At 41.0% G+C, this 27,514-nt stretch overlaps 3 protein-coding genes and 1 pseudogene across 4 annotated transcripts; 2 read left to right on the top strand and 2 right to left on the bottom strand.

Annotated features, from left to right (window-relative positions):
• The first annotated feature begins 1,560 nt into the window (after positions 1-1,560).
• LOC110047261 (ubiquitin-conjugating enzyme E2-17 kDa-like) lies at positions 1,561-12,147 on the top strand. Of its 2 annotated transcripts, none has more exons than XM_089279842.1 (5): positions 1,561-1,810; positions 10,037-10,161; positions 10,237-10,267; positions 11,003-11,030; positions 11,710-12,147. In XM_089279842.1, exons 1-5 carry the CDS (start codon positions 1,779-1,781, stop codon positions 11,956-11,958), a joined length of 465 nt encoding a protein of 154 aa, XP_089135968.1. In that variant the 5' UTR covers positions 1,561-1,778; the 3' UTR covers positions 11,959-12,147. The 2 variants fall into 2 exon arrangements, with proteins under 2 accessions (XP_089135968.1, XP_020608668.2); XM_020753009.2 differs by lacking the exon at positions 1,561-1,810 and adding an exon at positions 8,889-9,184.
• Positions 5,907-8,538, bottom strand: LOC110047255 (uncharacterized). The gene is made up of 5 exons (XM_020753001.2): positions 8,402-8,538; positions 8,219-8,304; positions 7,812-8,103; positions 7,003-7,374; positions 5,907-6,670 (listed from the first exon to the last, which is right to left on the bottom strand). The coding sequence occupies exons 2-5, from the start codon at positions 8,288-8,290 to the stop codon at positions 6,387-6,389; spliced, it is 1,020 nt and encodes a 339-aa protein (XP_020608660.2). The 5' UTR covers positions 8,291-8,304; positions 8,402-8,538; the 3' UTR covers positions 5,907-6,386.
• Positions 12,148-14,262: 2,115 nt separating the features above from the next.
• On the bottom strand, positions 14,263-15,618 carry LOC149096977 (uncharacterized; annotated as a pseudogene).
• Positions 15,619-17,259: 1,641 nt separating this feature from the next.
• LOC110047257 (homeobox protein DLX-3-like) lies at positions 17,260-21,998 on the top strand. Its single transcript, XM_020753005.2, has 4 exons — positions 17,260-17,469; positions 18,883-19,007; positions 19,658-19,906; positions 21,041-21,998. The coding sequence occupies exons 1-4, from the start codon at positions 17,441-17,443 to the stop codon at positions 21,430-21,432; spliced, it is 795 nt and encodes a 264-aa protein (XP_020608664.1). The 5' UTR covers positions 17,260-17,440; the 3' UTR covers positions 21,433-21,998.
• The last annotated feature ends 5,516 nt before the right edge of the window (positions 21,999-27,514 follow it).

The raw sequence follows: 27,514 nt of genomic DNA, 5'->3' as shown, positions 1-27,514 counted from the left end.
CTTCGCTGCCATTTGTCCCTCTTTGGAGCCTCAGAGTCGGTACATACGTTCTGCAGCAGTTCTTGTGCTTTCCAGAGTGAACGTAATTTGATTTTTTCTTGGCAAAATTTCAAATTTGAGTTTCTCGGAAACTTTGATTGGCCGATGAGTCTTGGGTGACTTCCAGTATTTACATTCAATAGCTTCTGAGCGACAGTTATAAATTTCCTGGGTTTTTTCCCTGAGAGTTCGAAAGTTGCAGATATGACGAGCTTAAGAAGAGATCTTATTTCAAGGTAAGAAAATTCCACTCTATTTATAACTACATACCGTACAAAATCATTCATGTTTAAGCTTGGAGAAGCTTGGATAAAAGTAGAAGATAAGGCAATCGTTATCCTCTCCGATAAACAATTGCCTCGTGTTCCCCAAAAGCTGCACATATGCAAATCTTCAAAGAAACTTGGTTTGTGACAGTTATGGATAACCATTCTAAAGATGAAGTAAATTAGTGTCTGCAAGGAATACCGATCAACGACAGAAAACATTGTTTTTTTCTCAATCCTTTTTCCGCCGATTAAAATGGTGGTAGAGTCGGGTAGCGTGGAGCATGTTGTGAGGGTGTGGAGAGGCTGGGAATGGTGGTCACATCTCGTTGCGTAGTTTAATTAATGTACCTTAGAATCCAAAAAACACCGAGTTTGTGGGGTTTATTCCCCGGTGCCTCGTATTGAGGACTGTTGTGTTAGGCTGAATTTTAATATATCGAAATTGGTCTCAAATCATGTGATATTCGATTTTTTGTGACGATCGTGGACGTAGCGACTGTTTGCGAAATCTAAGAACATCTATAAACGACAGTTTCATTTTACGTTGCACATTCTATTAGTGGTGCTATAAGCAGACTTGGTATGGAATACAGAGATGGGTACGATCCACAGCAATAAAGCTAACGACTTCAAAAGGCCGGAAGCCTTTTCTGCATCTCCCTTTGTGTCGGTAGCGAAAATTTAAAAGTGGCCAAAATTTTCATCAATTGTTAAATCGATTTTCGCCCATGTACCATACCTTATGAATCTCTATGGTGGTCGACCGTCCCTCTATGCCCTTGATGAATATCTGGATTTCATCCGGTTCCATCGTATATAATAGGTAACTACTGAAGGAAGAACAGGAAAGATTACATTCTTAACTTTCGCTGCGACTCGATAACCCAAATAAGGTCAGAACGAATAGGACGATCTTTTGGAAACTTCTTACCTTACAAGGTTTATGGAAGCTCGCAGAAAACAGAATGATCCGCGTTTGCACTTCCCGATAACAAAGAACACACGAACCGGTCAGAACTGGAGGACAAAGGGTTGTTAGTCGAAGAAACGATTTTCACTTTTGGGGGAAAACCCCCCGAGCCTTTGATTGGCCAACGTTATAACGTCACCTCGGTTTTCTTGGAAAGTCCGCAAAACGAAAGGGGTTTTCCCAGATTGATCAAGTCCTTTTATGGTCATAATCTTATCAAATCGACATGAAAAGACTTTTAATCTTGAAAAGGTTTAGCTTCGCTGCCATTTGTCATTGTTTGGAGTCTCAGAGTCGGTATATACGTTCTGCTGCAGTTCTTGTGTTTTTCAGAGTGAACGTAATTTGATTTTTTTAAGCAAAATTTCATATTTGAGTTTCTCGGAAACTTTGATTAGCGGATGAGTCTTGGATGACGGCCAATATTTACATTCAATAGTTTCTGAGCGACAGTTATAAATTTCCTGGGTTTTTTCCCTGAGAGTTCGAAAGTTGCAGATATGACGAGCTTAAGAAGAGATCTTATTTCAAGGTGAGAAAATTCCACTCTATTTATAACTACATACCGTACAAAATCATTCATGTTTAAGCTTGGAGAAGCTTGGATAAAAGTAGAAGATAAGGCAATCGTTATCCTCTCCGACAAACAATCACCTCGCGTCTTTCAAAAGCTGCACATATGCAAATCTTCAAAGAAACCTGGTTTGTGACAGTTATGGATAACCATTCTAAAGATGAAGTAAATTAGTATCTGCAAGGAATACCAATCAAAGATAGAAAACACCGTCTTTTTCTCAATCCTTTTTCCGCCGATTACATCGGTGGGAGATGCGATACGGAGTGGGGTAGCGCAGGGCATGGAGGGGGGGGGGTGTTGGAAAGGCTGGGTGGTGGTGAACAAGTCCAGGGGCCTACCTGCCTCTTCAAATCAAACCAGAGGCCAAATTAGGTCTCTGCGACTGGATGTCTACACAGATATGGGTAAAATCACATGAATGGACTTGTCCTTTACCCACAGGACTTGTAGCAAGGATTCGTCCCCTCGTGTGTACTGACTTTTAACGTGGTTATTCCGCCAAAATCAAGGATTTTATTGAGGAATTTTGACAATGGTGTTACTTCAAGGCTTTCGTAAAAGGCGGAAGCAAACAACAAGCTTAACAGGCAAGAGTTGACACTCGGTACTCGGGTTTTTAAAGAGTTTTTGACTCAGTACAAGAGATCTGAGGCGCAAAGTATCAAAGGAAGGCTAATTGGCAACACGAAGAGTCCATTCCATAATCCCTCCCCCTTCTGAAACGGATACTCAAGTGGAACTGGAAACGAAGCAGTTTATCCAGACTAAATGACAGTAAATTACCAGTTAATATGCTGTGATTAGTTTCACATCAAAGTCTACTAAAGCTGAGAATATGAGCGAAATCAATTTTTCGGCTATTGCCACTATATTTCGAAAATGTGCAATTTTTGGCCCCATTCGCTCTTAAAAACGTCATAGTGTGCGCTTGGAAGAGAGTTCAGGCGCTGGACAAAGGTTGCAATGACTAATTATAAACCTAATTTAAAGGTTGAGCCACGGTGAAATTAATAACTTTTTATAAAATTTATTTGCACGAAGAAAATCGTGAAAGGAAGTGAGCTATGATAAGAAATGAGAGGGTCACAAACCATTTAAGAGAGTAAACTGCAAGTGAAGTTAGCGCAACCGGTACCAAGTCCTATCCTTGCTTATATTTCAGTTCCTTAGCGCGGGCGCTTACCGTGTTGGCGTGCTGTTCTGACATAAATTACGTGCGTAATAAGGATGCGCAGTAACAATGACTGCGAACGAGCATGCTTACTTCAGGAGGAGTTACACTGAACAATTTTTTATTCAACTTTACATCTTCAAATATATACAGAGAATGTTGCTACACATAAGTGATACAATCGGTGGAAACGGGACTGTTGGAACTATTTTTCTCTCCAGGGATCTTGGTTTGGACGGGTGCTATAGTGTATGGTACATTGTACCTTGCGCACCTCATAGAAAGGGAAGAGGCAAGAGTGGAGAGGTAAGAGTGGAGAGCGGAGAGCGGAGAGCGGAGAGGGGAGAGGGGAGAGGGGAGAGGGGAGAGGGGAGGGGGGAGAGGGGAGAGGGGAGAGGGGAGAGGGGGATGGAAGAGAGGAGATGGGAGAAGAAAGAGGACAGAGGGCTTAAGGATGAGTGGAGAGGTGGGAGAGGGAAGAGGGGAGGGAAGAGGGGAGGGAAGAGGGGAGAGGGGAGATGACAGAAAAGAGAGTGGAAGGCGGCAAAAGTGGAGTGATGGCCAGTACGAACAAACTACTTCCTGTTTCCAGATTGCGTTATCAATAACAATCACAAGCTGATAGTTTAACGTCAGCAAGAGTTTCCCAAAAGGCACTTCCTTACTTATAGCGTGGCCGCAAGGCATCTTGGCTCTCTTGGTTTTGGGGTCATCGTCCCACGTGATCATATCCGGGGCTCCACTGAGCTCCACTGTGTCATCCAGTACTTTCTCAGGTGGAATGGATGTCCTTGATCCGCCAAGCAGTCGAAGAATAAGGAACACATTGGACTCATTCTGCATACCGTAGTCGGATAGGCGTTTGCCTATCTCCAGTTGCTTTGTGGTGTAAGCCACACGAAGCTGATCCTCTTTTAGACACCATTGCGAAGTATTCCTCGACCGTAACATCCTAAGTAAATAAAATAACGGATGTTTTAAATACGCGCCCAGGTACTAGAGGATGCGAATGGTCCTCAAAAACCACGAGTCTCGCAAAATTGTAGTCGAATTTGACAGGTCTCGCAGTCACGTTCTTTTTAGCCGCTATGTCCGTCTCGCCGTCTTGAGTTCTCACAGAACTGTCTAGGAGTCTCGAATTTTTGCAAGACTGAAAGACCGACTTGCTTTTTTTTTGTTTTTAACGCGTGACTGCGTAAGCAGTTGGGCTGTTTTGCTGGCGCATATATCCGGTTTGACATATCTAGGACAACGTGCTACTTAACTGTGAGTGTTGCGCTAAACATGGAACGGTTAGTTCAAATAATTTCAAATTTAAAAATTCTGGTTTAAAACTTGTTGATCAGTTAAAGAGTTGAAGGCAACTTGTAACTGCTAGTTCAAATAGCTGAGATTAATTGTGTGTTAAAATTTCCGGTTCATCTGTTGGTCGGGAAAGTCAGTTTATCTCACACCGTTCACCACCCCTGATACTCGTCTGAAGTTCTGCGCGCATGAGCATCTAGCACACACAACTAACTGCACGGCATATTTACTATACCTTATGAGTGTTGATGGTAGTTATCCCTCCATGCACACCGTGCACGAATATCTGAATCTGTCCTGTTGCCATCAAAAATACTACACCTGAAGAAATTAAGAGGAGAGAATTTTTTTTTAAACTTTTGCAACAACTCTCTCTGTGTAACTCAAGTAGTTAAGGAAAGCAAAAGAATAATACCTTCGAAGTTCACAGTCAGCACTGAGAAATCAGTTCAGCGGCGATCAAAGATTCCGCGATCTTGTCGACGCAAGACCGTCTCGAAAATGCAGTGTAATATTTTAAGGTCAAAATAATCTGCATTCAAACGGATGATGTCAGGCGAGTCCCAATTTTTTACGTCACGTTGTTTATAAGTCGATATCAGATTTTGTGTTGTGGCAGAACATAATTTCTTTTACAGAGTTTTCTGGTTCCTAATCGCATTCTTTATTTATTTTTGGTCAAGTTGCTTCTTTATCATGAAACAGAAGAAATTGCATTTGTGTTCGTTACGACAGCTGTTCTTTTTTTTCCCGGGAAAATTGAAGTTTATTTCAGTAACCATGTGACGTTATGTGACGGGGGTGTGGGAGGGGGGGGGGGGGTTGTAGGGGGGCCGGTTGGTAATGGTGGTCAGTGTTGGCGTTTAATTTACTGTACCATAGAATCTCAAAACACTGTCTAGTTCTGAAATTAGTTAACTCCCGGTCACCAAATAATTTGAAGGTAAGAGAACACAGCATAACAACTTCACTTTCGTGTATTCGTTAGTAAGATAAACTGATGGCAGCTAAGGTCGGAATTTTGAAGGGACAAGTCTCAGGGCCTGTTTGTCCCTTCAACTCAAACCAGTTTGAAATTGACGGACAGGTCGCAGAGTCAGCGACTAGTGTGGGTAACTCACATGAATGGACTTGTCCCCACTCCGCAGGATGTATCGCAGAGATTTGCATTGTCCTCTTGTGTGAGCAACATTAAGTCCTTAAAAACCAGAAATATCATGAAGGAACTGGACAATGCAAAATTTGACCATCAAGACCAATTTATACCTACTGACCTGACGACTTTACAATAGCGATCGTTAAAAAGGTATTGTGCCGTAACTGTGCCAATGTAGCAGGGGCGGATCCAGGATTTTTGTAAGCACCATTAAGGAATGGCGTAACTGACAGGCGAGGTAAACAAATTTTAAAAGCAAATACGAAGAAGAAGGCTACATTTCAGGTGGGGGGACACTCCCTGCACCATAAAAAACGACTAGTTATAAACTAGAGTAGCAGTGTTTCACTTTAAAAGCATCGTTGAACCCAACCTCGTCCCTACGGTCCCAGGTTTTCAAACTAATTCAAAGTTTGAGCTATGGTGAGAGTAATAAACTTTATTTACAGTCACGAATTAAACCACAAGCTTACATTTGGTGATTGCAGATTAACTGATTCAAATAGTTGACCAGCAAACATAGTACTACTTGATTTTCAAGATGAAAAAACAAAAATCCAACTCTATGGTGCATGAATAAATTGGTTCTGTTACTTGTCGAGTTCACTAAGTTCAGGCTCGCTACATGTTCGCTACCAGGCAGGCCGAGGTCGCTACCATTACATATACAGAGATTACCAAATTCCGCTACAGCGAAAGAGTTACAACATCGGAGAAGACTACTGCTACAATACAACGCCGCTTGTCGAGAGTTGGTGCAAGTTTCAAGATTTCTAAACCTATCATTGACACATGTAATAAGCTGTGGTGGAGCTAGCCGTAATCTTGTTTCCAATTTGACTCCGTCTACTCTAAGCTGTAGAAATAAGTTAAGGTCATGGAACGATAATGTCACGGTCCTAATTCTCTCCAGGGATCTTGGTTTGCACGGGTGCTATAATGCAAGCTTCATTGTACCTTCCACACTTCCAACCACTGGCTTCTTTAGGCTTCAAGCAGATGAAACAGAACTCCTTACCGCATCGGCATGTCATGTGCTTACAGGCCCGCACGTGCTCAATCAACATGCCGCAAGATACGCATGCGCGGAGGGAGGGGCAACCTACCACTCTAACAATTTCCTTCCTGGGGCAATTACGTAGGAACCTCAGACGTCTGTCCTCACCTGAACAGTCAGCATTCCCTTAAAAAAAGAAAGTGGGGAGGCTAGATTAAGAGACAAGTATCCAGATCAGTGTACAATTGGGGCGAACACGTGGCCATTACAGTGAGATGCGTGACCATCAATCATGCCTCGAATTCCCACCCTCCTACTCACCCTCCCTCCCTCCCTCCTTCCTTCCCTATCTTTTCCGCATGTTCAAATAAAATTGAACGTCTTATTATTGGCTACGAGCTCACCAGAAGTGGAGGCTCCACTGTTCATTAGGAACAAGTTAGCTGTGAGTTCACATCGATAGCTGAAGCAGGAATTTTTGTAATTTTCTTTAATTGCAACACAACTTAAAAACTCACCACACTTGTTCGGGTAAGAACTTTCTTTCCACTCGTGCAGACAATGCCAACAGAATTCGTAAACTTTCTCTTTATCCTTACTACACAAAGGGCAAATTACTCGTATGTGCTTTTTGTCACTTCGTTCTACCATCGAGTTGCACTTGGGACATTCTTGAACACCCATAGCCTTGATCAAGTAGTTCTTGGAGATCTTCCTCTCAAACTCCAGTATCTCGGTATCCGTCAAAACAGCCAAGCGCCTCACATCTATGTAGTCCCATTCTTTGCCGCAATAAACTGGTGGTTGGTCCTGGCTAATATAAGGACATAGAAATCGCGATCGGCCTGCTTCCAAGATGCTGCGACAATATATGGTCAGAGATTCTGGAGCTAAGACGAAACCAGATACAAAGAAATGCAACTTGGTGAATGGACGAGCTGTAAAGATAATCTGATCTAGGACGTAAAAGGTAAACCGTAACGTGGTCGCTGGTTACCGGATTCGGAGTTTATGTGGGCAAGGCAATTTACTCCGCTCCGGTAGTCACGTTAATACCTATGTTATGAAGGCCGTAATGGAGAGAAGCAGTGTTGGGACCAGGTGGGAGACCAGGGACCGGTGAGAGAGTGGGAGAGAGGGTGAGTGGGAGGGGGAGATGGGGAGAGGGGGAGAGAAGGAGAGGGAAGGTGGGCTGGGTTGGTTTAGATAGCATATAGTACAAAGTATGTTCCCAGATCTAGATTACACCATATGATCACAAGCTAAAAGCTTAAAGTAAAACAGTTAGGGTCTGTAACCAAGAGTTTCCAAAGAGGCACTTCCTTACTTATTGCGTGACCACAAGGCATCTTGGCCCTCTTGTTTTCGGGATCGTCGTCCCACGTGATCATATCCGGGGCATCGCTGAGCTCCACTGCGTCATCCAGTTCTTTCTCAGGAGGGATAGATCCGCCAAGCAATCTGAGAACAAGGTACACCGTGGATCCGTGCTGCATGCCGTAGTCGGACAAACGTTTGCCTATCTCTAATTGTTTTGTCGTGTAAATCGCACGAAGTTGATCCACCGGTATCCTGTTCTTTTTAGACACCATTGCAAAGAATTCTTTGACGGTAGCATCCTACACGATGAAAATAAATTGAAACAGTGGATGTTTTGAATATGTACGCTTCTACTCTGTCCGAATTTATGAAGACAGTCACCAAGATTTGCGCGGCGTGTTTCATTTACTATACCTTATGAATGTCTATGGTAGTTGTGCCTCCTTGTATACCTCGTACAAATATCTGAATCTGTCCTGGTGCCATCGAAAATAATGTACCTGGAGACAGAGGAGCGAAAATAATTTTAAAAATTTGCTTAAAGCCAGAGTGGTCTCTGTAAAACTCAAACAGTAAAGAGGAGCTGAAGATTCTTACCTTCGAAGGTCACGGTCAACACAAATACGTTCAGCTCTGTTTAAACTAAAGATTCGCGATCTTGTCGACGCAAGAACGTTTTCGAAACTGTGGTGCAATGTTTTGGGGCCAAAGTAAGGATAGAGCTTCATGCAAATGCGTGATGTCATTTCTGGGGAAAAGTCCCAGTTCTTTACGTCATGTTAATTATTAGCATGACACGACCGCAGATGGTGAGCTGATTTTGAGTTGTGGAAGAACACACCTAACGTTTTAATATTCTCATTTTAAAATTAAACCGTGTAAGATTATTTGGAGACAATTTTTAAAACCTACAAACTCCGGGGCAGGCTATAAAATCTCTGATAAACATGAACGTTTTGAAATAAAAATGTAAACATGACCACAGGGAGCCCATTTTTCTCAGAACTCCAAGAACAAAGACAAGAAGTTTTCCGAGAAACCATGCATGATGATCTGACAATTGAAATTAGGCAATCTGCAAATTAAAGGGTTCAGATGGGCTGGAAGCAGTTTCTGTTCTTTCCCCAGTTTCCAGCATTGGTATACATTTGCAGATTTCGTGCGTTAAATAAGTCTTGACTATTCTCTCCGAATCAGCTCGCGGAGCATTTGCGTCACTTCCGCGTGTTCAGCGTCCGAGGGAATTTCCCTTGGGTTTTTTCCCTGGGACAATTCCCTTACCCAGCTGACGTTGTTAAAAGTTACGTTGCTTGTCTTGAAATTAAAAAACAAAGACTTACGGATATACACAATGAGCTTGAAAAGAGATTTCATTTCAAGGTAAGGAAATCAAGAGTACTTGAATTATCACCATAAGATTTGTAACTGTGTAACACAACGCAATTACATTTGCATCACGTCTATCAAAACCTTATGAGCCACACGAGCTGCTTAGCACGATTAACAACGATGAAAAAGTTGCAACAAGGTAAAGTTTTGTCATTTGTCAATGCATGAATACATGTGCAGCTGAGCCTGTTAGGAATAGAGAGAGTGCCTTTTTCAGTCGATTACATCTGGAGCGGATTCTGTGAATGGAATGAGCTGTATTTGTGGGGGGGTTAGTTAGAGTAATGATTTTGAAGTATGATGAATGTGTAACAACTCTGCTACGAAGTCAACGATTTCCTAGCCTTTTTTACTAATCGCAAGCATTTCCTCAGAGAATTCTCCGCCAGGACGCAATCGTGTTCTGTCATGTAGTTCCGCCATTTCAGTTTCTTGCTTGTCAGTTTTTGTGACACGTACGCATGCGCATCGTAGCCGCTATCTACTATAAAGCTATTTTGAGTTAGTAGCTCGAGAATAAATTATGGTTTCATGCTTCAACAGAACGCAGATATTTACTGACAAGGTCGATCAACCTAATAAAAATCGATTAATAATAATCGATTAATAATATTTAAAAGAAAATGGCTGTGCTATTAATACACCGAGTAGAAAGTTGACGTCTCGTGCGATAGTTAATTCGATCGTCTCATTGCCCAGCGTTGTGTTGCGTGACAGACGTCTTGTACTGAGGGGAATTTAATTAGGGTGCACGCTATGTTGAGGACAAAACGCTCGGAGCGAGCTTTATTAACGTCTAGTTAACGATACGTTAACAATTTTCATCTTTAAAATCAAATTCAGGGTACAGAAAGAGCTAAAACAACTGCAGTCCCTAAAGCCTCATGGGATTGAAGTGACTCTTCCATCGGACAGCCTTCAAGTATGGGAAGCTGTGGTGCCGGGATCAGAAGAATCACTCTACAAAGGTGATCAGTGCCTTGATTCTCACTACCTTCACATGCAGTTCTTTGGTAATTTTTGTTTTTGTTTTGTTTCCTTAGGAGGGCGGTTCAAAGTTCAAGTATATTTACCGTATCCTTCAGAAAATAAAAAAGAACTTTCTAGTATTTTTACTTTATTTTAGGAAACACTTGTTTTATGGTTAGTGCGCCCATCTTTTTACCAGTCCGCTGGACTGTTTATTAAGAGGACCCGGCCGGACTTTCGCCTAGCCGTATTCTTTACCTCAAGTTCTGCGAAAGGCACAACCCTCGTTGCTTTCGGATTTCATGGATTTAGGAACCTTTCCTTGTCGTTTTTGGGACGGTTACTATTTCCTCGTAACTTAAACGTGTATCATTTGTGGACTGATACAAGAATTAGAATGTAAATGTTTCTCTGAATAAAAGTGGTGGGGAAGGATCAGTCTTTGCTATTTATCAAGACGAAAAAACTGATATATTTCCTTTAGAGTTGGGGTCATCTGATAGCAAACATCAGAACAGTTTGGGATGCGGGCTTATCGCGTCTATCATTACTATTGTTTCATATAACAAGTTTTAAAAGGTGAGTTTGAGGTCGCTTCTTTCTGAATATTGCTTCTTTCTACATATTGCTAAAAATCATGAAATTTTATGGCTATTACCCCTAGGCTATTAAAGACTATTACCCCTAGGATTGCTCAGAACAGGCTTCAAATCTGTTATAAACCTTATCATAAACGTTGTCCGGGAGCGGGCTGGGAGACCATCATATGGTTGAGATTTCAATTCTTAGTTGTTCTTTTTACTACTTTGAATCCTTGACCACGTGATAATCATTGTGTAGTGAGAATTACCCTCTTGGTCCTCCAACGGTAAGTGCATGATTTACATGTAGAAATGCCGTTACTTTGGGACAAGAAATTTTATGATACATGATGTGTTATCGTCGGCGACGGGACGAGTATCAGCTCTCGTAAGCTCTCAAATGAATTGCTCGATACTCTTTGAGAGGACAATAGAACAAACAACAGAAACAATGCTTCTCTAGCCCCAAAACAAGAACAGCTGCGCGCTAACAAACAAAGGAATTACACTCTTACGAGAGCTACTACACTTCTGTCGGCGAGGTAAAAGCTATTTGGATAGAGTGAGTTTAAACTGAGTGCCTGATCTGAAACTGGTCTGGTTTTCTTCAGCACCACGCTCTGTCATTGATATTGCCACACATTTTAAAACGAGTAGCACTGGGGACGAGAATGCCCGAGTAGATATTTTAGCGCATGCGTGACGAGCCTAAAGAACGTCTGCGTACAGGAGGTGCGGCTACCTATTCAACTTGTCAGATGTGAATTCCAAACCAATCACTTGGTCTGTCCAGCTATTTATCCATTCTCTCAGTTAGTTCTGCCTCAGGTTCAGTCTCTGAAGAGAAGTTCAACTGTAATTAAACGACTCAGAACCGTGTGTAGGTGCGAGGCATCAAGACAAAAAACTTATGTACTTACGAGCTTGTGTAGCGAGAGACTCACTATTGTTCCTCTTTTGTGCCAGGTTCGCTTCTTCTCTCCTATTTATCACCTGAACGTTTGCCCGGCAACTGGTCACGTGTGCCTGGGGTTCCTGTCCGAGGCAACCTGGTTACCAACTCGCTGTGTTCAACAGGTTCTGAGTGCCTTGTTCGCTCTGTTGATCAGACCTGAACCGGAGATTGCCGCTGACCAGACACTGCTGAACACGTATAATCAAAACAGGACCGTTTACGAAGAAAAAGCAAGAAAAAGCGCACAGGAAGCTAAGTGAAGATGATGTTACACCGACACATCTTAGTGATGATTTCCTTCAATTCTCATTACTTTCTAATTGACAATGTAGTGATAAATGTAAAGAGAAATGAGATGTTGATCAAGTAAAAGAATTCGGGTTTTAACATAGGCTGTTCGATCAAAGGATCTTCAATTATTAATAATTAAATGTTTGGTGAATAGCAAATTACTTGTTTCCAAGCGTGAAAACCGTTTTCTTGTTTGCTCGCTTGTTACAAATAGAAATGGAGAGCGAACAATCTAATTGTTTAAGCATAAATCTACAAGTCGTCCAAAACTTTATCTAAATCCTCTCTTCGCAGACACTTAAAAAATTCAAAGAAGCAGCCGTCATTTTGTTAACAAGCGCACACTGCTACGCTACTCACTATCTACAACAGAATAGAGAGTGAGTAGCGAAAGTAATATGAGAACGACATTCGTGATAGAGCGCAAGCAAATTTATACTAACAGGGGTCTCACAGCTTCTGTTTAAAGGAGGTGAAAAATCCTTCCCCCACAATTCCCTACGGGAGATATTTTGATTACTAAGAAAACATCCAGTCCGTGTTTCTAGGTGTGGTCGTTGTTTATAGTATTTATGTTGTTTCTGTCCTTGTTTTGTCCAGTGCGAAAGGTAATACCGTTGGCCGCAAAGCGGTCAATGTAAAACACAGACTGAGAACCGAGGTTAAAATGCAGACTGAGGGGAAAATGCAGTCTGCAGAGTTTTAAACGGAATCGTGTTTACTTACCATTTCCATCATCGAGAGCTTACCGTAAACAGGCTAACCAGATTGTTATATTAATTAGGCTAACCTGAGTGATATTCAGGCTCATCGGAGTGATATTCAATCTATTCGGAGTGCAGACTTTTGCTGCGATTAGCCTGAATAATCCTGTTTACGGTCAGCGTTCGATAATGGAAATGACACGATATATAATTAAAAACACAATCTGCGTTTTACACTGACCGTCCGCAAAGGTCTGTTGCCATCCAGTTTCCAACGAGAAAACCTTTCATATAACGTATAAGACAACTTTGAATCTGCATTCAGCGCAGAGGTACGCGGGACTCTTTTTCCAATCGAGATCCTCGCGCCTTGTATAAAGCGTTTTCACAGCGGCCATTTTGGTGTTTCCAAATAATGGCATTTCCCAAGATTGGGAGATGAGTTATTTCGTGGAAAAATGTTCGGTTGTTTGAAAACACCAGTATGGTGACTGTGGTGAAACGCTCTATGTCATTACAAAAAACTGTCTTGCAGTGAAGTTTCAAGTCAGTGAGGCGATACTCAACTGAAGGCGAACCGAATTAAGCCGAACCAGTTTTAACATCTTTATATTTTAGAAGTAAAAAAAGGAACATTTTGCCGGAAGAAGTGCTCACCTTCGGCTGGGTCTCATTACAAGCAGTTCCTTGCTTGAGACTTTTGGTTATATCTTCTACATCTTCTCGGAGCAAAGATTACAAACAATATAGTCTTCAGAAGAAGGAGACGTTTTCATTTTTCTTCCTCTTCCAAATGCTTGTCTCGTTAGGTGAAAATATTATGACTATGGATTACCATATGGCGCACTAGCACATAAGGCGCGAGTATTGCAGTCGCACACTCTCATACTCCGAAACAAAAATAATTTCGCACGTACATGCTGAATTTTATTCAATTGAATCATTTCAAGATACTATCTACGCTTTAAAGGTCAATGCCACAGCATTTAAAAAGGTAAACTTGACTAGCAGAATCAACTGATTCTACCGTCCGGCAAGAACTTCAGTTTATCCGGCTATCAAAATAAGAAGAACTGATGTAGTGGTATGGATAGACTGTTCAAAGTCTCCTATTTTTCCGTGAGATCGTAGATGTCGATCGTTGAGTTCGACGGGCCGCCATCTTGGTCTCCTGATGCGAGCGAAACTGGGGAGAGTACAAAATGCCCGTGGGAAGTGGCGGTGGGGTTAATAGCGTGGGGGAGAAGGGGCGGGTTTTTCCGCCCGCCGTGCCCTCCAGCACCCCTACCCACGGGCATTTTGTTCTCTCCCCAGTTTTGCTCGCATCAAGAGACCAAGATGGCGGCCCGTCGAACTCAACGATCGACATCTACGATCTCACGGAAAAATAGGGGACTGTGAACAGTCTATGGTATGGACCTAATTACTAAGAATTCTTGGGTTTCACCCACGTGACCAATAGCTTAGCAACGGCTACTATCCGCCATCTTGGTGTCCCTCAAGCGTAAACAAACCGTCTCCAAAGAAGCGTTAATGTGAGAAAGAAGGGATGGTTTTATGTGCTGTTGTTGGCTGTTCGAGCAAAAGTGGAAATCATAAAGGCTTAGGGTTTTTTCGTATACTAAGATTATTACAAATCAAGGGGAAGAACATGAGGAACTCACTACTAGGAGGAGAAACGAGTGGATTTCTGCGGTGAGTCGCGGCGACGCTACAAACAAGAAAGTGCTAGAAAGTGAACGAGTTTGTAGCAAACGCTTCGCTCTGAAACTATCGGAACAGAGCGGCTTTGGTCGATAAATTGGTCAGCAATAGGATCAATTAAACTTAAAGCTACTGCTTTAATTTTTCACTGGTTGAGTTTGGCATAAGGCTGATCCATTTCCTCTTTCTAAGGCGCCGATGCGCGCTGCATGCGCTGAGGCGCTGGCTGATGCAGTGCTGCATGGTTCGAGGCTTGCGGCTGTTTTAGATCCTCAATTTTCTGGTCAAACTTTTCTTTGAGCTTGTTAGCCGATGAAAAATCGGTCCTTAGCCCTCGCATCCGGCACTTCATTGACATATGTCGGCAAAATCCATGAGCATTTTACCTGTGTGCAAGCGAGCTTGCCATGAATTCGTGTAGTTGCCTCTAAATAAAATAAAACACTCGCGATATGTGAGCATGACTCAGTCAGTCCAGCTCTGCATCCCAAGCAATGGGCTGACAAAATAGTCCCATCTTTTTCGGAAATGACTCAAATGTTCACTAAAGGATCAGTCATACGCTGTGAATGCCGAACACTTGCTCTCACGACATACTTGCCGGCGATTAAGCGATTACTTTGCCTACAACTGAGGTTACAAATCCCGACACCATTTTATTAATTAAACGCCTCCAGACTCTTGAACGCCTTGAACTGCTTGTTGGTGTAGAAGCTGGTCTCAAGAACGAGGTAACTCAGCAAGTCCGAGACTTCCACAGGAGGCAAGCATTCTGGACTGAACTGCTCGGCTGTAATGCTTGCGGGGTCAACCCCGATGACCGAGATCTTTTGCGAATATCTTTCCTTTACTCGACTCTCTAAGCTTTTGGCATACCCAGAGAGCACTGGGATACCTTTAGATGGATGCCCGGTACTTTTATCGTTTTTTTTTCTTTCTGGATATTCATGTAGTTGGCGAAATAATAGAGCGGTAATAGAGAAGCTTCGAGAAGCTTCATTGTAGAAATGGGCTATTGTTAGCATAAATTTGACACCCTAGGGACACCAACATGGCGGACACTGATTTGAGCAAAGCTTGTGACGTCACGTGAAACCCAAGAATAGAGTAATAGTAAAACGATTCATAAAGATCTATCTGTCCAATACAACATGTGGTTTCCTAGCTGAAGGCCAGCTTTAGTTATTCTTTATGTTTACACTGAAACATCTATTAAACTAATACGCTTGGTTAGGAGACTGACACTGAGCTTGCGTAGACTATTTGGCGTGACGTCAGCGTCTTCAAATCTAAAGGAGAGATTTCTCTGATATGAGGTATTCCATGTAGTTTACAGCAAAGAGAGATAAGAATATCATTATATCTTTCCCAGCATGGTCAGGAAGACGTAAGGATGATGCTTAATATAATAACATCGACAAAAGATGTAATTACGCCCTGTAAAGCGGTGCGAAATACTTCAAAATATGAAGCTTAAGAACTTTTGTAAAAAAGTATGTTTTGATTAAATTGCCATTTCGTTTTGCATTACTTCATTTTCTTTAATTTCGTTGTTCAAATTTTGGTTACTTTTTTGATTCGACTATCTACGTACATTACTGGAAAATATTATATTTTTGACAAAATTTCTTTTAACTTCCATCTTTACTTGGGCATGCAGAGTGTACAAAAATATCACTTTTTCAAATAACACGAGAAGCAATTTGGGAGAAAGCGAAAGGTTTTTAAAGCTAGCCTGACCTGAGGCTTAAGCTTACATAAGCAATACAATCTTCAATTACCCAAATCTATTGAACTAAGCAATTGTTTTATAAAAAAAACTTAGATTGTCACATTCGGTCGCTTTTCTTATTAACCTGTACTATACATTAGCAATGGGCAATTCCCTCTATAAGACTTTTCCACCCGCGCAGACAATGCCAACAGAATTCGTAAACTTTCTTTCTTTTCTTACTACACAACGGACAAATTACTCGTATGTGCTTTTTGTCACCTCGTTCTACCATCGAGTTGCACTTGGGACATACTTGAACACCCATAGCCTCGATCAAGTAGGTCCTGGAGATTTTCTTCTCAAACTCCTCTATTTCTTCTCTTCAAAACAGCCAAGCGTCTCACCTCTATGTAGTCCCATTCTTTGCCGCAATAAACTGGTGGTTGGTCCTGGCTGATGTAGAAATCGCGATCGGCCTGCGTCCAAGATGCTGCGACAAAACATGGTCAGAGATTCTGGAGCTAAGAAAAAAAACAGATAAAACGGTTTAGGGTCAAATGGTTTAGGGTCAAAATAAGGACATCGCTTCATTAAATGCGTGGCGTCATTTCTGGGGAAAAGTTCCAGCTCTGTAGGTCATGTTATACGATACGATACGATACGATTGATACGATTGATGCCGATGATCAGATTTTGAATTGTAAGAGAACTTATCGTTTTATTATTATTTATTTAAAACGGAAAGCTTTTTTGAGATAATTTTTAGAAACTATTAATTCCGCCGCAGGCTATAAACATGAACTTTTTAAGATAAAAATGGCGATGTAAATATCACCACAGGGACGCAATTTTTCTCAGGGAACAGGGAACAAAGACAGGAAGTTTTCTCACAATACATTCACGATGATCTAACAATTGAAATTAGGTAATCTACTATTGAAGGGTTCATATGGGCTGAAAGCAGTTTCTGTTCGTTCCCCAGTTTCCAGCATTGGTATACATTTGCAGATTTCGCGCGTTAAAGAAGTCTTTTCTGAGAAAATATGCTCGGGGCCGTTTGCGTGACTTCCGCTTCAATGTTGAAGGGGATTTCCCTTGGGTATTTTCCCTGGGACAATTCCCTTGGCCAGCTGACGTTGTTAAAAGTTGGTTAGACTGCTGACAGACGGTTTTTTCACTGAGGGTCACTTACACTGCACTTAGGCGAGTGTTTGAAGCTTCTCGCCTCATAACCCCTGCTGAATTTCGAGAGAACAAACAGACTGCCAGCAGTCTAAAAGTTGGTTGTCTTGAAATTCAAAAACAAATCAAGACTTACGGATATAAACAATGAGTTTGAAAAGAGATTTTATTCCAAGGTAAGAAAATCGTAAGTACTTGAATAGCTGGTTTTGACATGACGTCACTAAAATTCAAACAACAAAACTGTTGATCTTCGTGAGATTTTACTTTAATGATGTATAAGAGCAGCTGAATACAAATTTTCGCTCCGAATGGGTTCTTGGTTTTGTGATACACTACGCTTGAATTTCTAAGCTTTTGCGTGACGCGGCATTTACTTGACGGCGAGAGCTGTCATGATGGTTGAAAAAGTGACTTATTTTGGGGGACTTGGCTATCTGAACAGTTCATGTCTTAGAAAAAGTATTATTTTAATGTTTTAGAGTTTCTCGAGTGATAAATTCACGCTTTTGGAGCAAAACTCAGTGACAGATGTTTCTGTTGGTTTCCGGCCGCCATGTTGGTGCCCATACGGATGGGCACGAGCATGGCTTCTCCATACAAATCTCTTTAAATTTGGGTAAAAAATTTCTCCGCATATCTCGCATAAGAAAAATTGCTGTGATCAGAATTTTGGCGAGAGTCTTTGTATATTTACCTTCTTTATTTCCCAGATGCTGGACTTTATCTATTGACCGGTTTTGTTTTTTATTTTGATGTATTTTGAATTGCGTGACACTGAAAACCAGCAATAATCACCAAAAGATTTGTAGCTATGTAACACAACGCAATTACATTTGCCTCACGTCTATCAAAACCTTATGGGCTACACGAGCTGCTAAGTACGATTAATAGCGCTGAAAAAGTTGCAACATTGTAAAGTTCCGTCATTCATGAATACACGAATACAGCCGACCCTGTTAAGAATAGAGAGTGCCTTTTTCAGTCGATTACATCTGGAGAGGCCAGTTCTGTGGATGGAGTAAGCTGGATTGCGGGGGGCGCAGGGTGGGGGGGGGGGGGGGCGGGGGGGTGGTTAGAGTAGCGATTTTGAAGTATCCTGGATGAGTAAGAACTCTACTGCAATGACAAAGATTTCCTAGGCTTGTTTACTAATCGCAAGCATTTCTTTGTAGAATTCTCCGCGGGGCCGCCATCGTGTTCGGTCGTGTAGTTCCGCCATTTCAGTTTCTTGCTAGTAAGTTTTTGTGACACGTACGCATGCGCATCGTAGCCACTACTGTGGAGACTTTAAAGCTCTTTTGAGTTACTAGCTCGAGAATAAATCATGTTTTCATGCTTCAACAGAGCGCAAATATTTACTGACAAGGTCGATCAGCTTCACATAAATCGATTAATAATTTTGAAAGAAAATGGCTGTGCTGTGACGACGGACAAGTGACAGCTTTGTGTTGCGTGACAGACCTTTAGAGGATCGAGAAATTCAATTAGGGTGTACGCTATGTTGAGGACAAAACGCTCGGAGCCACCTTTCTTGACGTCTAGTTAACAATATGTTAACCGGTTTCTTTTTTTAAAATCAAATTCAGAGCACAGAAAGGGCTAAAACGACTGCAGTCCCTAAAACCTCATGGGATTGTAGTGACTCTTCCATCGGACAGCCTTCAAGTATGGGAAGCTGTGGTGCCGGGATCAGAAGAATCACGCTACAAAGGTGATCAGTGCCTTGATTCTCACTACCTTCACACGTAGTTCTTCGATAATTTTTGTCGTTGTTTTGTTTCCTCAGGAGGGTGGTTCAAAGTTCAAGTATATTTACCGTATCCTTCAGATAAAAGAACTTTCTAGTGTTTTTATTTAATTTTAGGAAACACTTGTTTTATGGTCAGTGCGCCTATTGTTTTGCTAGTCCGCTGGACTGTGTATCAAGAGGACCCGGCCGGACTCTCACCTAGCCGCACTCTTTACCTTAATGCTTTTCTCAAGTGCTAACTCCGTAACGACTTAAGAGTCGTTTGTAATCGAACTTCAGTTTATTTGTGGTTTATCAAGAGCTCGTTAAACTTCGATCTTGTCACGAGAGCGCGCAGTAAAACTACGTATTAATCGTCTATTAAACTGCTGCTATGATTATCCCGCGACATCTTGTTAACTTCCTAATACCTAAGCCAAGTATTTAGCCATATTTAGCGCGTGTGAATCGTGTCAACACTAATTTTGGCTCAGCATGAAATCGAAAATGGCGACTCAATTTGGTCAGCGCAGATATGATTTAGTTCCGCAAAATTGGAGACAAATAAAAACGTTCGAAATCTTATAACGTTGTCATGAGCTAAAATCACTAAAGTATCCCTTACTTCCCAGGTAGAAATCCTCAATACATGCAGAACAATCCACTGTTACTGTCGCCTCCTCCGCATTACACTTCTCATTTTCTGACGGAGGAGGGCAGGATTTATAACCCGTCACAGCCGTGGTTTATGGCCAAACAAACTGGTCCGTACACCCAACAAGAGACATTCACCTCGAGCGGGGGCCCTCAACTGCCATTCAACTACACAACAGACCCAAGAACGCTGCTGCCTACCTCCACGAGCAAGCTTAGCATTCCTGGTAAGTTCACGTTCGATTCGTTAGTAGTTTTCTACATCTCTTTGACAGACAGGTTAGCACTTTAATGTTTTTCTTAAGTGTTAACTCCGGACTTCAGTTTATTTGTGGTTTATCAAGAGCTCGTTAAATTTCGATCTTGTCACGAGAGCTGCAGAGCGCGCAGTAAATATATCTTATTAGATGTTTTGATGTGTAGTATCGCTGTATATTTTTACAAGTTGTGCCGTATTTTGACGAGCCCGTAGGGCGAGTCAAAATACAAACAACGAGTAAAAATATACAGCGATACTACACACCAACACATCTAATAAGAGATTTGTTATCCAACTGCTGTATCAATGAAAGAGGGAGAGTGTCACAGTTTTGAGTGCGCGCGCCGACCTGTACGGCAAACAGGTTTTCTACTGTACAAATACGGCAAACAGGTTTTCCACTGTACAATATCGCTGTATATTTTTATTGTTATTTGGACAGTATTCGCTGCAGTTGGATAATAAAACTACGTATTAATCGTCTATTAAACTGCCGCTGCCTGATTATCCCGCGACATCTTGTTAACTTCCTAATACCTAAGCCATATTTAGCGCGTGTGAATCGTGTCAACACTAATTTTGGCTCAGCATGAAATCGAAAATGGTGACTCAATTTGGTCAGCGCAGATATGATTTAGTTCCGCAGAATTCGAGACAAATGAAAAACGGTTTCTCATTGTAACGTCGTCATCGGCATAAATCACTAAAAAATCACGATAATAAAAGAGAACTTTGCATAAAAGATTTAATTTCCTTGTCTAAAGGAGATCACAGTCATCCCGGTTAAAAGATTTCTCACATTTTAAAACTTTTCGCTTTTTTGAACCTTGTAACATTAGAAATCCGCTTTGCCAAATGAAGAAAGAATTGCGATAGTAATCGAAATGTACTGGCGATCATGAATGTAAAAGAAAAGATCATAAACTGAACTTTACTCTGATAGGAACCATTAAAAACCTTACTTAAATAGTTGAAATATTTAAGTAAGCCTTTAAATGGGTTCTTAGCTGTTAGTGGCTTCCAAATCTACACACAAAACGGTTTGAAAAGATTTTCTTCGTATATCAATGAACTTAATTTTTCCCTGCTTTTTTTATTGTAGACCCTCCCTCCAGCTCGGATATTATACATCATCCTCTTCCCGTGCACTCCCGTGTAAAGCCAGCTCTTCGCACCCCAAGCGGGAAAAGATGTTGCAAGTCGCGCACAATTTTCACGGATCTTCAGTTGCGTGTTATGGAGAAAACCTTTTCAGAGCATAGATATTTGGACTCCACAGACCGCGCCAAATTATCGCATATCCTGGGCTTAAACGAAGCGCAGGTGAAAACCTGGTTCCAGAACAGAAGGATGAGGTGGAAAAAGATTGTAGCGAAAAATGACAAGCCTGATAGCTCGACTACGAGTAAAATAGCAGAGAAAAACGACGCAGCTATCGGGAAAAACAACAAAGAAACAGCCACAAATGAAAGAGAAAAGACTCAAACTAATTGAACAATTCGATACATTGAAATGAAAGAGGAACAAAAATCGTAACTTTACCGTTTGTGAGATCATTTATTGTAACTAATTAGAGACGGGAAAACAGATACTTGTGTAACTTAAGGCTTGATAGTGTTAATTTGACGGAAGTTTATGGAGACGCTGGGAAATTTGGGAAAGCAAAGCTACATTTTAAAACCAGATAAGAAATTATCAGTCAAAATAATGAGCGAAAGAGGAGAAAAGAACAGTTTTCTTTATCTACACTTTGTCTTTATCTTTAAACGCAAATAATTTAGACACTTTATTCACATCATGCCACAAACCGTGAATCCACATCACAGTCGTGAAGGAAAGAAAGTTTTAATAAATTTTTAGCTTGACGTTGTAACGCGTTTATCAGCTTTTTCTTGATCACGATACACTGCTTTTTTTTGGTGTGCTAGTAAATTAAGCTGTCGTTTGAACATAACTGATCTTGTAAGCGTGAGCGGTGCGGGAAAAAATGTTTTAAAAGTATTTGTAAATATCAACTTTAGCATTTCCTGATCTAATAAAATACACAAATCACGATGTCATTTATGGCTTTAAAAGTCGGCATGTATCTGTTGACCATACAAAAGAAAACCGTGGAAAAATCAGTAATCCTGTGCGCGGACGATGCCATAACACTGAACTTCTTTCTTCCAGTCAATCTCTTCATAAAAAGAGCAACCAAAGAGATCAGTACGAATATGTCGAAGTTGACACACGGTGATTCTATTTTGTTACTGCTGGAGCGAGGGTCTTAAATGAAGCTCAGAGAAGCGTTTATTTACGTAGCGGACTCTTTGTTTACCAGAAGGATACAAAAAATGGTTGCCCGCCGCCATTCTTTAGAAGTTAATAAAGCAATTTTCTAACTTGTGTGTTGGGCCTTCGATGTTCCCACGTCAACAGAAGCGCATTGAAAACTCGTTGAAAAATAATTGAAATATTTCTGCGTTTGTCTGGCGAGTTGATAATTTTCTGTCCTTGATGAAAAGGACTCTCTTTAACTTCGTTTGATCGGAATTTGTTTTGAGAACCACAGATAGCTATTCAACATGTGTTCGTTGCTTTTTGTAGAGCACGCAAACTCCTTGTCATTATAAAGCGAGTGTTGTTGAATAGAGTAAATCTAATGTTCCCTGGGTGATATACACGACCTGGATTATGGCATTTACTAAAGTGGTACTATGACGAAAGTCGCATCTTTCCTATCTAAGCCATTTTAAAACATAAACAAGCAGTCTGTGTGAGAAGAAAAATGCTGTTTACTATTTTCAAATATCTCTTTTCGCTCCAGAGAGATTCAAGTTTTTAAAATATGCAAATTACCAAGTAATGACGTAATGCACTAAACCAAATTTTCATTAAGTATAATGAAGAAAGACATCTCAGCCAATTTGTATCAGAAATGTTTGATTCTTTGCAGTAACATTTTTCTACATGTGCTGCACAATACTAGCTTGACAGTTTTGTTACCATGGCAAGATACTGGGTTTCAGACCTCCCCAATATCAATGGCTTTTCTGGCCACCTTTGGCAGTCCATTTTGATATTTGCTAATGGTGCCTTATATGCATGATCAGGATCGGTCCCCGATTATGGCTCCTGGCATGATCCAGCAAGCATATGAATATGTTAGGTCGAGTTCATGGCCTTGTTTAATTTTTTTTAGCTGAAAATCACTAAAATATTGTAGTAGGTGGGGACTGGAAAAGAGTGAATTGCCATGGGAAGAGAATTTTTTTATGGATGTAGGTGTGTTGCTTGTAGAACTATTAGCCTACCAAGTTTCATTGGTCTGTGCTGCAAATGGACCAAAATAGCTCTATTTATATACTTGATATAATATTGGGTTGAGTATATTACGTCATCAGTTATCTCATTTACAAGTTTTACACATTTCTCAACCTTAAATATCTCCGGAACTAATGCAGATATTTGCAAACGGTAAATAGCGTTTTTATTCTTTCATGCCATTCTATAATACACCGAAAAAAATCAAGGGGTCAAAATTCGATCATAGTACCACTTTAACCTTTTGTGCGGATATGACAGGAAAAATCCCGTGTTGACTTAAAGCATAAATGCAGTTTCAATGGAAGCTGCGCTTTCGAAATTCTTCCAACGAGTAGATTGCCAATTGAGTATCACTTTCGACTCCTCACGCAACTATTCGGCTCAATTCAGTCGCTGTTTCGAGCTAACCTGCTCTACAACACGAGTTGAAATGCTCAAATCAGTGAGCGCAATATCATTTCCTTCGATTATCTCTCCTTTTACAAGGATTTCTAGCTCTTAGAAAACTTTGAGAATAAGCATGAGTGTGTACTGAATACTATACAATGGGCGCAAAAACCACAAAACACGCGAAGCCTTTGCCACAAAGGTCACGTCAACTAGAGAAATCAGTTTTCTTTCAAAAAAAAAAAAAAAAAAAGTTCTGCTCTCTTTATAAGCTGTATTCTAATTAAGCAGATGTGTATTTCTATCAGGGAAAAAGATGTCCTTTACAGACATTTTGAACATCCACCCAATTTCCCTGAGAGAGTGTGTTTTTTTTTTCAAACTGCGAATAAGCTTTGTCTGTTGAAATTGTTGTTATTAGAACTCCACCTTGCAACCATCTCATTCAATTCAAACGATCATTTTCTTTAGACGTAAAAACACGAAACAGTTGATCCTTTTCCTAGGAGGATAAAAGGAAACAAAAAAGAAAGAAAAAAAAAGAAGGAAAAAAAAAAAGGAGAAAGCAAGAAAGAAAGAGAAAACAGAATTAAATAATCGCGCGTGGTTTGGGACTGGGACTGTGACTATCTTAGTTCCCAGTTTTTCTTCAGACTCGGTCACACAAGATTCCTAACCGCTTCTGCTGTATATGAGGAACCGCGGGTTGCAGCGTTTTTCAAACCTAGTTGACATGACTTTAAGTTGTTCTACATCTACATCTACATCTACATCTACATCTACATCTACATCTACATCTACATCTACATCTACATCTACATCTACATCTACATCTACATCTACATCTACATTTAAGTTCGGTGAAAGTCACAACCCTCGTTGCTTTCGGATTTCATGGATTTAGGAACCTTTCCTTGTCGCTTTTGGCAGGTCAGCTATTTCCTCGTAGCTTAAACGTGTATTATTTGTGGACTGATACAAGAATTAGAATGCAAATGTTTCTCTGAATAAAACTTGGAGGAAAGAATCAGTCCTTGGGTTATTTATCACGAAAAAATATCTGATATATTGCCTTTAGGGTTAGGGTCATCCGCAACAAACATCAGAACAGTTTGGGACACTTTCTTGTCGCGTCTGTCATTTTCACTGTCACGCATTAAAAATATAAATCGAAAACCATTCAGTGGATAAAGTCAAGAACTTGTGATCTTATAGGATATAGATAGAGAAGACACTTCTGCAAGTTTTAGGTTTGCGTGTTTTCCCAGACTGCACATATTTGTCGAAATGTTTCGCAGAAATTTACAGAGCCCAGTGTGGAAACGCCATGTTGATACACCTCTGTGGTGCACCAATATGGCGGCCGGAAAATAGTATAAACGTCTGGAACTTACTTTGGCTATCTAGGCACCTGATTATCTTTATTGAACAAACAAACATTTACATAAGCACTTTTTCTGATGATATAACTTCTAAAAAAGCTAAAAATCATGAGATAGGCATATATTTTTCGACAAATGCGACTGAAGCTTTGTGTCACGCACCGCCATAGTCGCCATGACTCTGACTCAAAATACGCTGGTTTTCAAACGAAACACACTATTAAGCTGTAACATTGTAAACAGATATAAATTTACCCCTTCTTATGCCTGATGGGGATAAAAGCTTTGTTGGCTCTTTAGTTTTCGATTTTAGAAAAGGATGACGTCACATGAAAACGATCCATTGTTTCATATAACAAGTTAAGGTGAGTTTGAGGTCTTTACCTTCTGAATATTGCTACTTTCAGTACATATTGCAAACAACCATGGCATTTTAGGGCTAATAATTTGTCTAGGAAACTATCATATGGCTGAGAAATTGTTCAGTTCTTAGTTGTTCTTCTTATTACTACTTTGAATCCTTGACCACGTGATAATCAATGTGTAGTGAGAATTACCCTCTTGGTCCTCCGACGATAACTGTGTGATTTAGAAATACTTTGTGATACATAATGTGTTATCGTCGGAGAAGGGTCGAGGAGCAGCTGTCGTAAGGTCTCACATGAATTCCTTGATAGCCTTTGAGAGGACAATAGAACAAACAACAGAAACACTGCCCCTAGCCGCGCCCCAAAACAATAACAGCTGCTAACAAGCAAAACAACGACAAGCTTACGAGAGCTGCTACACTTCTGTCGGCAGGGTGAAAGCTTTTTGGATAGAATGGGTTTCAATTAAGTGCCTGATCCAGAACTGGTGTGGTTTTCTTCAGTACCGCGCTCTGTGATTGCAATTGCCGCCCACTCAGTCAATGGCCACCTGAGTCTCATTCTCGTCCCCCGAGCCCTGCGTTTCCTTTTTGTCATGTGGTCTACTCCTAACGGAGTTTTAAAACGAGTAGCATTGGGGACGAGAAGTCCTGAGCATATCTTTTTTTGGGCTCGTTACGCATGCGTGACGATCCAAAGAACGTCTGCGTACAGGAGGCAATCAGTAAGAAAACTTATGCGGTACTTACCAGCTTGTGTCGCGAGAGACTCATTATTGGTCCTCTTTTGTGCCAGGTTCGCTTCTTGTCTCCCATTTATCACCTGAACGTTTGCCCGGCAACTGGTCACGTGGCCTGGGATTCCTGTCCGAGGAGACCTGGTTACCAACTCGCTGTGTTCAAGAGGTACTGAGTGCTTTGTTTGCTCTGTTGATCAGACCTGAACCGGAGATTGCCCCTGACCAGACACTGCTGAACATATATAATCAAAATAGGATCGTTTACGAAGAAAAAGCGAAAAAAGCGCACAGGAAGCTAAGTGACGTTGATGTTGCATCGACACATCTTAGTAATGATTTCCTTCAATTCTCATTACTTTCTATTTGACAATGTAGTGATAACGTAAAGAGAAATAAGATGTTGATCAATTAAAAGCTTTGTTTAAACATGAACTGTTCGATCAAAGAATCTTCAAGTATAAATTACTAGAAAATAGTCCAAAGAAAATACGCGCGCTGATTGGTTTAAGTTCATGTTTCTAATAAGCAATTAGATTATGAGCTCGAGATTTCTATCGTGTGATAGTTGCGCCCGAATCAACTATCATGCATAGAAATCCAGAGCGAATAATCTGCTAGTCGTCCAAAACTTTATCTAAATCCTCTTCAGAGACACTTCGAAAACGCATAGAAGCGGGAACCAGTTTTTTAACAACCGCACAACGTTACGCTACTCACCCTCTACAACGGTATAGATAGTGTGTAGCGTAACTAGTAAGACCGACATTCGTGATAGAACGTTGGTAAATTTATACTAATAGAGGTCTCACAACTTCAGTGTAGGAGGTGAAAAATCCTTCCCTTGCAATTCCCTACGGGAGATATTTTGATTACTAAGAAAACATCTTGTTCATGTTTTTTGGTGGGGTGGTTGTTTATAGTATTTATGTCGCTTCCGTCCTTGGATTGTCCAGTGCGAAAGGTAATACCGTTGGCCGCAAAGTGGTCAGTGTAAAACGCAGACTGCGAACCAGGGTTCAAATGCAGACTGAGGGAAACTGCAGACTGCAGACTTTTTAACTGAATCGTGTTATCATCTCATCATTGAGAGCTTACCGTATAAATAGGCTAACCGGAGCGTTATATTTTTCAAGCTAATCTGAGTGACATTCAGTCTAACCGGAGTGCAGACGTTTACTGCGATTAGCTTAAATAATTCTGTTTACGGTCAGCGCTCCATAATGGAAATAACTCGATATATAATTAAAAACACAGTCTGCGTTTTACGCTGACCGTCCGCAAGGCCTGCCATCCAGTTTCCAACGAGAAAACTTTTCATATAACGTACAAGACAACTTTGAATCTGCATTCAGCGCAGAGGTAGGCAGGACTCTTTTTTTTTCAATCGAGTT

This window comes from Orbicella faveolata, unplaced genomic scaffold, assembly GCF_042242905.1.
Source record: "Orbicella faveolata isolate gen_17 unplaced genomic scaffold, um_ofav_v1 contig_47, whole genome shotgun sequence".
Classification (NCBI taxonomy): domain Eukaryota; kingdom Metazoa; phylum Cnidaria; class Anthozoa; order Scleractinia; family Merulinidae; genus Orbicella; species Orbicella faveolata.
The sequence above is the reverse complement of the archived record's forward strand: the minus strand, read 5'-3'. Positions and strand labels throughout refer to the sequence as shown.